The 12344-nt window shown below is 33.4% G+C and overlaps 1 protein-coding gene across 1 annotated transcript in view; it reads left to right on the top strand.

Annotated features, from left to right (window-relative positions):
• The window catches only part of GPATCH2 (G-patch domain containing 2), a 126364-nt gene that overhangs the window by 87738 nt on the left and 26282 nt on the right, over positions 1-12344 (top strand). Inside the window, exons 7-8 of the mRNA XM_074863727.1 lie at positions 2570-2609; positions 5929-5999. Coding sequence (XP_074719828.1) covers positions 2570-2609; positions 5929-5999 — 111 coding nt within the window. The remainder of the gene's footprint in view (positions 1-2569; positions 2610-5928; positions 6000-12344) is intronic.

Below are 12344 nucleotides of genomic sequence, written 5' to 3'. Positions count from 1 at the left end.
TCAAGTTGCTTAAGGAAACATGAAGTTCAGTGCTTTGTAATGTCTTTTTATTAACTTGCTAAGTATATGTTTTCCTAAAACACAACACTTTTAAGACTAGATACCAAATATGGGTTATTTAAAAAGGCCTGCTTTATTTTTCTCCAAAGGGAAATTCAGAAATGCCAAGCTTGAATGTATGAAAATAAACAGGGAACACATCTTTGAATCTTACACTTGATGTGTCATGTGAGGAAGAAGGTTATCATAAATTCCACAAAAACACATTGAATTAATTGTTCAGACACATGTAAGTAGGGAATGTCATTCAGTTCATCTAGTTACTCTAGTGTATCATTACTGTAAACTCTTACTCTGTTCAGCTGACAACATTTAGCAGCATTATTTTTTGGTTATCTCTTCTGAATAGTTCCAGTAAGAAGATTAAATTTTCCTGTATTTTCCAAATCAGAAATCTAAAAGACAGACACAGGTGATTAGGAAATAATATTTTTGGGGATACTTTTATATGTTCTAACTGCTACTAGATATAGCATCCACAGTTTAAAACAAAACTTGCCAAAGGACATATACTACAAACATCTGATCCTCAGTACCGAGTTATGCTACTAATCCACTTCTGCTGGACCCCATAACTTGCGAATGTGTGTGTTAAATAAAGAGGTTGTAATTTCATAAGATATTTCTACCCTAAAGTAATTCAACTGGTATTTTATGGGTTTGACTTTTGTTTATTTTGTTAAAATAAACAAGCAAACAAATAACACTGATTAATTGAATGGACAAAATCATAAAAATCAGTGTGATGTGAATATCACTTTCTCATTACAAGAGGCCTTACTCTTTGTGAAGGGTTTTTAATGTCTAACTATGAAATGCATTCAAATTACTTTGATATATTTTTTCAATAGAAATAAATTTCACTAATTAGTTTGTAATCCACTGATTTGCCCCAAATCGGCAGAGTTTATGTGGAGGAGGATACCCCAGTTTGCTGCTCCTCCTTGAGTGTTTGCTGTTGACACTGGTCAGAGACAAGCCACTCATCTATGTGGAATTTAGATCTAACCCCTTATATTTCTCATTTTCATCAGCTTCTGGATGTTTGTGACCTTGTTTGTTGGGTCCCTTGCAAATGTGATGGTTTTTCTTTTCATCCACTGCCAACCTCAAAGTTGTGTGTGCATGAAACCTCCTTGTTTTCCTCAGATTTTGAACTATTTGATACAGTTGATGAATGTTTCATGTCCAAAATATATAAATGTCTACCTTATCTCAGAGTATACTTTTAACTTTATTGCTTTCATTCTTTTTTTCATTTCCAACTTCTTTTCTTTCACTACCTTAAAAGTAGAAAACGAGTTAGCGGTATGTAGGTTTTGGTGACAGCTGGTCTTGTATGCAAGAATGAGAGGGTTGACTGTTCATCAGCAAAGTCACAAAAAGTGAGTGACAGAAAGCCACAAAACTTTCAGATTTGTGACTTTAAAAAAAAAAAGAGTAACTTATACCAGACAATTTCATGGAATCTGCTGCTTCTCAGTCAATTAAAGTAAAAATTTTAGTGTCATTATGTGGCTGCCGTGAGGAAAAAATTAGAGTAAACTGCATTGAATTTAACTACTTCAGAAAAAGCATGACTAGGTTAAGCTTATAATCTTTGATTATACTTCTGGAGGAACTTACAAGCATAATAGCAGATAATGTGATGGGGTTTTTGTGCAATATTATAATGAATGGAATTATTTTATCCTTCGCCCAAAACCGATTGCTTACTTACATGAGTAATATGTAGGTATTATATGTCATTTCAGATCCCCCTTGTTTTAGTTGTTTTTTCCTTCTCCTTTTCATTTTGCAAGTGTCAAGATTTGCCCCAGCTTTGTATAATGCTTACTAAAGCTACACTCAGATGTTAATTCGGTTCTATGTGATCACAGTGTGCATGTGAAGTATTAATATGGTTTTACTGCTATTGAGGGAAAGTCACGTTGTGAGTTCTTGTCACTGCATGTCAATGTCTTAGTCCAAATTTTCATCTCTCTGAAATAAGGCTGCCAATAGTCAAAATTCTGCAACTATATGGAGATATGAAGCCACTGAATTTATAGACTTTGAATTCTACTTTAGATTCAAAATCAGACCTCAGTTTGTGAAATAATACATTAACAGCTACCAGGTAGTCCACAGTACTTAAAAATCTTTTCAGCTATAATCATTAATAAGTAACAACGCTTCAGTACTAAATATGGAATTACTTTTATTTATAGCACGTGCATTATAGTATATTAAAATACAATCGTTCATATATTATTTTAGCTTGTTTGACAAAATATAATTACCTATAAAGCCAATAGCTACTCAGAAGTGAAATTTGTGGTGCGTTCTTTCAAAACTGTTACAGACTTAGAGAGTTCAATAAAAATATCCCATTAAAATAAAGCATAGCCAAAGGCTGTATTTTCCTGGCAGACAATAAAATACCCAAAAGCACGCACAGACTGGTCATATGACAGCATGTGCTTTGTTAGTTATATTGTTAAACCTGTCTTTTCTTTTTCTCCCACAGCCACTGGTTTAGCCCTGGGGCTAGGAAGGAACATAGCCAGGTAAGAACTGCTTTGATCAAGAACAGTTTACTTGAGATGTATAAAGGAATTTAACTACCTCTACTCCAGAGGTAGTGGGCTAATATTTTAAGAAATTATAAACAAAGCAGGTATGTTTTCATATTTTCTTGTAAAGAAACATATTAAAAGCACTGCATTTCAGAAAGTCCCTTAATAAAAAGTCTTTAATTAGTCAATTTCAGTTGTGTCTTTGAGTTTTAACAGGTTAAATGAAAAGTCTGATTATTTTTTTTAATTATTTTTGTTAATCATATTATCTCCAAATATTGCGTTTCTCAAAATGCTGGAAAGCAAAATATTTGACTCGCAAAATCAAGAAATACAGAACAGTGACAAGAGCGGGCAGGCTTCTACAGGAAGATCTTCAATTCCATTTTTCTGCATTTCATTGGTTAAAACAACCACAGCAGTAAAAAAGGAACTGGTAAATCTTCATCGTGGTGCAGATATTGGTGAAAATATCTCACTAGTTTGTCGTCTGAGCCCTTACAATGTAGTCCCTAGGGGGTCCAAGCCTAGAGATGTGGTTGAGGAAATGTGAAGACACATTTAATATTTGTTAAACAATATAGCACATATTTCTTTAGCTTGTCTTCAGACATGGAGGAATACCTTTCTTTATGGATGGTAGTAAGGTTTAAACAGAACATACTGTCCAAGAACTATAAAATGTGAACGTAAGTCTGGTTTTATTTCATAAACTCTCTTCAACTCTTCAGTAAAAGTAGCCATCATCAGTGCATTGAAATTTAAGACTAAAGTTCCATAGTACATTTTTTAAGTTGGTAAAAATTGATATAACATAGTTGATTTCATTAGATCTGTGTGAGCTTGCTAGTACATTTACAAATTTAATTGGATTTGAAACTTCAGAATGAAGTAAGATCTATAGAATCTTGGACAGGTTCATCTTAGGATGATCCATCATGAACACTTGTAGCTCCAGTAAGTTGTAGTGTGTAGTCTTTCCTGTCCCCTCCCCCTTCTTTTGAACTCCAGAGAAAGCCGAATCTCTCAGTTATATTACTTGCCAAAACTGCCAAAGTATATAAAACATAGTACAGTTTTAGCTGTAAATTGTGAACTTCTAACATGTTACAGTAAGCTGACTGACATCTAACATCTAAATAGATGGCTTTATATGATTCGTATTTAACTCTTATTATTTTGAAACACATTTCCTAGTAGAAGAAACACATCAAAAAGAGCATTTTAAATATTGAGCATACTTTGTCTTAATTCATCACGATAAAAAGTTCTCTTGGGCTAATCTTTATCCTATTCCTGAAATTTTGATGCTATAAGTAGTCAAATTTGCTAGGTTAGAATGAGTTTGAGTGATTTTGGGTTTTTTTAATTGATTTTTTTAATATATTGATTGTCTCACATAACAGAGTAGTTCACTGAAGATGTGCTGTTTACTTCTTTAAAAGTTTCTAAGCGTAAAACAATATGGAAGTTTCCGTGCTGAGAAATACATTAACTTACATCATACATACTGGCCATATCCATTCAGCATAGAGTGTGAGAAACATCTGCTTTAGCTGGTGTATAATCACAAATTAATTCATTTTTCTCAGATAATAGTAGATTTGAATTAATTTTAAATTTTATGTGTTTATTTCATATTTCCTAAGAGCTGTGTTTTCAGAGCTTATCTGAAGATCACTGTATTTGTAACTTACAGATTATAAATGAATTTGAAGTAAACCTAATGTCATCAAATAATATAGGGGGTACTGGTAGATAATGGGTTATTTCTTTTAGACAAGTAAAAGAAATGAGAATGATGGTGCAATGTAATTATGACAATTTTGGCAGCCTATAAAATTCTCACTGAATTTGTGAAGATTCATAGTGTATAACTATTGGCTGCATAGCTTTACTACTTTCTCTTTTAATTAATTTCTGGAGTGCAAGTTATGTTAGAACACAAGTAATTAACTAGCTAAATTTAAAGTCTGGCAGGTGATCTGTATTTATACATGCTATAACTACACTTTACTTATCAGCCAGAGAATATTGGTAACAGTAAGACTGTTCTCCTTAAATTGATCATGAAATGATTGTATGAATGTCATACTGGTAAAAACTGTGACTACATTTAAATATGAATTGTAAGTGCTCTGATTCATTGACACTAAGAAAATTTAAAAAATACTTTGCCAAAGTATATCAGAATAAGGTGTCTTACCTTTATGTATCATTCAGATTGTCTTATAAAAACAGGCGGCACTATTTTACTGCATCTAGGAACTAGATAGTTGAAATGATGAGGAGCACACCTTATACAAGAAGCAAGCTATAGAGAGTTGGGGAAAACATAATCAAGTTTAATTTTATAGATAGGTGTCATTTTTAGGAGTCCATGCTCATGTACAACATTAAGGTGTGGTTGGCCAAGTCCTAAATTACATAATTTTCTAATTTCCAGTGGACTTTTAAATGTGTTTGCTGTGAATATTAGATCCGTTTACCTGTAGTCTGTTTCTAAACATTCTTTCATTCTATATTTTCTTCAATATATGACTAGTTTCAAGAAACATGTATTTTTTTGTACTGTCTAGTTTTAATTTCTTTGATGTAACTTTCTGACAGTCATTTTTTACTGTTACTGCCACTTTACTCATCCTGACAAATATCATAATGCTGGAAATAGACTTCTGAGTATTGGAGACAGTCTGAATGAAATGTCTTCCTTTATTTGTCTAAAAATAAAAAGAATGAATTGGAACTTGTTCCAGAAACTGAGTCACCGTTTCAGTTAAATGAATCCTTCATTATTCCTACTTGCCCACCATTATGGGAAGCTTTAATACCATGTTTTTGTTGATTCTGCAACTTTCAAATTACAAAAGCTCCTGGGGCTTAGAGGAGTTTATAACTGTTTCATAACAGCTTAGATACAAGTGCCAACCTGAATAGTTTTTCATAATTTAAGTATTCTCCAACAGTTTTTGTTGTACAATTTTTAAAATTTAAATTGAAATTGTGAAAATGGTAAAATTTTACAGTGAAATTAATTGTTAAATTATGAACTGCATTGCTTTCTAATGTGCTTTGAGAATGTTTTAATTTTTACATTTTCAATTATTTAGGAATTTTAAATTGTTGGATATAACTTGAAATATTTGCAATTATTGTAAAATTCTATTAGATGTTCATCTCTTAGAGTCTTGGGTAAAAAGTATTGAAAGATTACTCAAGACAGGAAAGAATGGCATTGTCAGGGTAACATTTCTGAAAAGCAAATAAAGGCATAGCTTGTGAGACTATTCTGAACATTTTTTTTTAATAGCTTCAACTCTTGCGAGACAACAGATCGGAGAGAGGACACAAGAAGAACAGCTCTGTAAAAACAGCTAGCAGGTAAGTTAGTGCTGCAGTTGTTAATACTGTTTATGAATTTGTTGATTTCTTAACTCAGATTTTTATATAAGAAATTACACCATTCTTTTGGGGTATTTTCAGAAGTCTTCTGGTTTTTTATGATTTACTTTCAAGAAATTCTTCTATATGGCATAATTTTTGCCTAAAATGGGTATTAGACTTTACTGGTGACTATATCCAACTACACTTACTAAACTTAATCTCTTTAGTAGATATCAGAATTAAACGGATGCCAAAGTGAGGTTTGTGTTTCTGGCATTTAAGTGCTGAAAATGTATAAAATTACCATTATGCATACATACTTTTGAAATCAAGAAGATAGCTCAAATACTGTAACACTTAAATTGTTTTTATATCATATTTTGACAATAAAAATGTCATTGTGAAGACTTATTAAAAACTAATCTAGTTCCATCCTCTAGCTTTTTTCCTCCCACTCAACAGACAAAAAATTCAACACTAAACTGATGGGCACTGGTCTAGGAGTCTGTTCCTAGAGGGTTTTTTATGTACATGTTACCTGCTGAATCTCTTCTGCCAAAAAATTATTTTAATTCTAGGGGGTTTTTTTAAAGTGAGAAACTACAGAAATATTTCCCTTCCTATGCGCAACACCTTACACAATTTTTATATTGTTCTGTTAAAGATGACAATGTGCTATTAAATGACTTTTTGAAAAAAGTTTATAATAGATTTATATCATCATGTAATACTATAGTTTTGAGTGAGATGGTTGTCTTTCAGACACTTGTCTTCTAGTATATGTGTGGTCATCCTGAAATAAGTTTTTAATACTGTTAAATACTTACTTTGATGAATATCTGGAAGGGAGACCAGTACTTCTTTCAAAAACATACATATTAAATATGAATCTATGTAATTGTATACAAGTTCTAGTTACACGCTCTAAAACATTGGTTATGCAAGTGTTGGTCATTCATCTTCAGAAAGCTTTGTCTATTAAACCTTTTATATTAATTCAAAAAAATCAGAAAAAAAATTCCGCATATGTTTTCTGGCAAGTGCACTTGTTAAATCATATTTTTGCTCAGAATTTTAGAATGAGTTCACTTTAGATATAAATTTTCACCATAAACACACTCTGAGAGTATAAAGTGGATATAAAGTGAGCAGTAAGAAATAGATTAATTTTTAAGTAATTTTAGGATCTTTTTTTATGCTGCAGCAATTTAAAATGGTGTTTGAGGAATCAGTCATAACTTACGTCTTGTTATTCTGACCAGTGAAGCTCTTGTGAAGTGATTGCTACCTACACAAGCAGTTAGATTTAAAATGGTGTTAAATAGCTGAAGTGATCTTCAGCTGTTCTTCATGTCCAATCAGCAGTAGACTATTATCCCAGTAAACATCTGGCAGGCTTGTGTAGAAGCAATAGGTGGCAAGTCCAAGACTGAAGACTGGCATTTTCCATAAAATATCTGTAATATCAAAGTAACACTTACATAAACAATTATTATGACATACATAATACCACAGTATATTATCATACTGTAATACCCTTAAAAACGGCAAGGTCACCTGCTAACATCTCCTGGTACCATCATCTCTGTTTTCAAAGGCTTTTTCCTCCGGATGGAGCCAGGTTATTTCAAAACAGTTATTTGTACTTCTTCAAAAAAACACCGCTTTCTCTGCCTACCACAGAAACTTTACTATGGATTCTTTAAAGTGACTTGAAGAGAAATTCTCAAATTTCCATGAAAACAAAATTTGTAACAGGCCATCTGCTGTCTTAGAATATCAAGTCATATACACCTTACAAGATGCATATTGAACAAATTTTAACATTCTTGCTACAGTTTAGCTGCTGAAAATAAAAATTTAATTTGCACGATGTGCAAATATTTCTCTCTCAGGCCAATAGCATGTCAGGTGACTACTTTCTTCCTATAGTTTAAGTGTTAACCTAAAATATTGCTTTTTATCAAAAGCTGTTACAACCAAAATAGAGATTGAATTTCAGATATATAGGAACACCACAAAATGAATACATAGTGCATCTCCTCATATGTTCATAGTACCTATCTTCATTCAGTTCAAAACAATTCCTCTGTATTCTGTTCCTTACAAATGAAATTCATGGTGTGTAGTGACATATGTCAGATTTATCTGTGGTTAATATTGAAGGCTGATTTTGTTATGACTTAATTTTAAATTATCACTTCTACCAAAGGGGTTAATCTTAGTTTTGACAATACAGGGAAGGAAAATGTTTCTGCTTAACAAGTTACCTATAGAAACTACTGGTTTAGTAGCAAATATTGTTCAGAGTTAATAAAATGGTGAATGTCACATTAGTTGCGAATGTGCATCTTTGTTACTATGTATGAAATCATCATATGGAAATCTGTCATTTAGATTTTTGCATGTGCCCAAATACTTTAAAAGCCACTGAACTACAATGATACCAATCAAATATCACAAGGTTGTTACAGAATTAAGTAACATTGTAGTAAATCTTTAATTATTTCAGTGTACTACATGCATATGCAGTTAAATCTTCTGTTGAATGCAAGTCTTGACTCACACCTGAAAGTCTGAAGCTGTCTAAAATTGACTCTAAATTAGTTCTTGCATGTGCTAAGCTATTACAGTTGACACATCAAGGTAATTTAGATGAGTAACCCCCTTAACAAGAGGCATACAAAAAGTTATGGCTGTGACCTTATTTTGTCTTACTGTTTGTTGCTAAATGCAGTGATAGAACAGCAGCAGTGGGTAAGTATTGGACATTCTATAAAACTATTGTACTTATCCAGAATACAGTTTAATCTGCTTTTATTGCAAGACTGAATTTCTCTGGGTCTCTGTTTTCACACAACATTTCTTGTTGTGGGACTATCTTTTGTTTGCTGTTGTGGAAGACCTTTTTTCTGGTTTTTGTATGTATATGGATATGTATGTGCACACACATTTTTCTGTGCTTGTCTTGACTTTTCTTACCCCTTTTGGATGACTGAACACAGTTCTTGTCTCAGCATGTAGACAGTATGTAAATACCCATATTACATTAGATCAGTGACTTGTGGAATAATTCACTCTGTAAATACATCAGAAAGGTGTGGAGCTCTAAGCACGGTGGTGATCTGCAGCTGTCTCTTTGTGGTGAAATAATACTGATACGTTCTGGGTGAGCTTTACTGTACTGGGTTGCTTGTATTAGGTTTGTTCTGTCAAAATTAATAATAATGAGCCATTCCTATATAAACTGACATGAACTTTTACTAGTGGCAAGATAATTAGATTGAGAACTGTTGATATAGCTACTGATGAACCAAATGTTAAGGAGGCGGACAGTCCTACACCATAAAACTTAGAACCTGCATAGATTATATTATGCTGATACAGTTCAACACATGTGATCTTCTGTATTCGACACATTTACATATATAAATGTATATTTATGCTACCTTTACAGATAAGCTTTAATCTACAGATACGTAGTTTTCCCATTAATTATTTAAATTATATAAAAACTACTAAATAATACTGGTTTAGAAGCTGCGTTTATTTCTCCTGTATAGCCTTTGAAACAGTTCTCTGTTTACATTATCTCTCTGCATTAGGACAGGAACAGTCCCCTCCCCAATCCAGCTACATTGCTTAAAGGTGTTTATTCTTCCAGTTGCTTGTTTTCATCCTCTACTCTTTTGCCAGTAAAGAAGGTTTTTTTGTTTTCATTTTTTTTTAATATGCTTTGGGCAAAACCAGCCTGGTTAGTTCAACTCACCTATTTAAATTAAATTGGCTGGTTTTGTACAAACCATATTAGGGAGTACTCACATGATTTGTTCCTCCGGCAGAGCTGTGGAGATGATAATCTCCAGCAGATGTGTGATAACAAATAGCTTGGGATAGTAATGTCTTCATCTGGCGCAGTTGTTAGCAGACCAAATGTCTGTCTGTAGCCTGAGGCTGTGGGCAAACAATTGAACATGATTGAGTTATGGCGAGTTAACAAGTTGGTGCTTGGCAGCTGAACTGCCATAGCTGATCATGTGCTCATTGTGTGCCTGCTCCCGTCATGAGGTAAAACACATTTTCTTAAGTCACCTTTGTAAAATTTTATAAAAATGAGTTCTACCTAAAGAAGATTCCCCAGGGTTGAGCTTCATTTGGTCAGCAGTGGAGACAGCATTGAATGGTATTTTGCTGAGCTGCTATAACATGATTTTGAACATGAGATTGTATTGATAAATATATGGGGGACCTCCATCACACAACTGTCTGCCTGTCTCTTAATATTTAATGTACTTATCCTCACAATACCCTTATGAAGTTAGAAAGTATTCTTATCCTCATTTGACTATCTGAATAACCAGAAATAACCAGAAAACAGCTCTAGTACAAACCAGTTAGCCACTTCTTGTGGCTGCAAAGTAGACCATAGCTTAAAGTAGAGGTAGTACTTTGATATTTCTTTAAAAATCAGCAGGAGCCACCTACTCAGCCATTACTATAATCTGGCAGGAGGACTGTGTGCCCATCATCCAATGATCACCTGTTGCTGCTCTATTTTGAGCTGGCAAGAAGTCTCGGAGGACTTCTCCTGCCGTGGTGAACAGCACAGACTGAAATGCAGGTCCTTGCACGTGTGGAGGAGACACTCAGGAAAGCAGACTCTGGAAGTAGTACAAGAACAGTTATGTAAAAGAAACATGTCAGATGCAACTAAATGGTGATAAGTGTCAATAAAACTCCAGAATATTAGTCAAAGCTCCCCCTTGTTTTCTGCAACTGTCTCTTTCCCTCCTTTCTCTAGTTGTTCTCAATCCTGTTTAAATATGTGCCTGGTGTTTGCTACAAGAGGATGACTCAGGTATTTTCACTTTTTATGACTAACAGTATTCTCTATGAATTAGTATTTAAAGAGGCTCCTAAGAAGAAAAATAACACCAAACTTGTTGAGGGCTTTTCAAAAGTGTATTACTGCTTTGGTTAGAAATACAGCTTTCGATCTTTCCCAGTTTGGAAGGGAAACCCTTATTTGTACAGCACTTGTTCATTTTCATGTGATAATATGCATCATGGTACTTTTTTACACAGATGTGACAAATAGCACTACAGCTGCTCTTTATTTGATCTTCTAAAGAGACAAAAATGTGCAAGGATTCTGCCTGCTCCCTCTTTCCCACCGTGTCATCTGTTGTTTGGGAAGGAGTCCTAATTTGCAGCAGATACAAAACTATTTGTCGAGCTGCAGGTTTGCCAAAAATAAATGAAACCATTAATTACTACATTTTTTGAGCAGCTGTTAATGGATTGGGATAAGAAAACTGTACATTAGGCTACTGGTTAATTACAAGAACTGTAATTGTTTAATGTGGCTTTTGCGGAATGAAATTACAATACCAGAGGAGGTAAATTCAACCAGTTTTTGAAAATTGTATGTGAAAACGTGCACATACTTACACTGCAGTAAAGCTAAGGAATGCATAGCTGTTTTACTAGGTGATTCACTTCTACCATCACATGAACACATATTCTCAACAAAAATACTTTAAAAGAAAGTAATATTTAAACACACCTTTTAATTCAAGTGTAAAATTATTAAAGTTAATATCTTTTAACCCCAGAGCTAATAATGTGGGAGATTCAGATATAACATTAAAATTCAAATGTGTTTACATCATTAGAAATTAACAACTAAGCAGTTTTATCTCCTCTTTGGAGTGCCATGAAGCAGTAACTGTGCTGTTATGATTGGTGCTTAATAATATTTGCAGTTCCAGATTAAATTATGTGAATGTTTGAGGACACATTGCTTTCCTCCCTTGCTGTCACGCTCAGGGACAACATAATTTTATCAGTTTAGTATTTTTATTCTCTGGGAAGAATAAAAGATGGTGCCATTTTGGAAGAGGGCAATTCCTGATTGTGTTTTCTATACTGCCTCATTTTTAAGGTCCCAAAAAGATTTTCATCTGGGAGAGGGGAATGGGGCAACAATGGTTTGATTGTTTTTTCAAAATGTAGCCAGTATTTGATACTTTAATTTTATGGAAATATTCAAGCCTCAGTATTGGTTCATGGATAGATTTAAAGTATCCATTGATTAAATGAATATTAGTCACTAAGTGTCTTAAAAGTGTCATATTTTAATGCAACTTTCATAATGAGAACATTTGCAAAAATAGCAGAAACTCTGAAGAGCCCATGTTCTGCTTTGAAAGTACATTTTTCCTTATGATCTGAGCAGTTTCATAGCATCTTTAGTGCAAAACTAATTAAGTACAAAACCACAAGCCAAATTTCATTGTTATTGCACTAAAATCTAATACACTTTATAATATTGTATATAAA

This window comes from Strix uralensis, chromosome 3 (genome assembly GCF_047716275.1).
Source record: "Strix uralensis isolate ZFMK-TIS-50842 chromosome 3, bStrUra1, whole genome shotgun sequence".
Taxonomy (NCBI): Eukaryota; Metazoa; Chordata; class Aves; order Strigiformes; family Strigidae; genus Strix; species Strix uralensis.
Note: the sequence above shows the minus strand (reverse complement) of the source record. Positions and strands in the feature narration are given on the sequence as shown.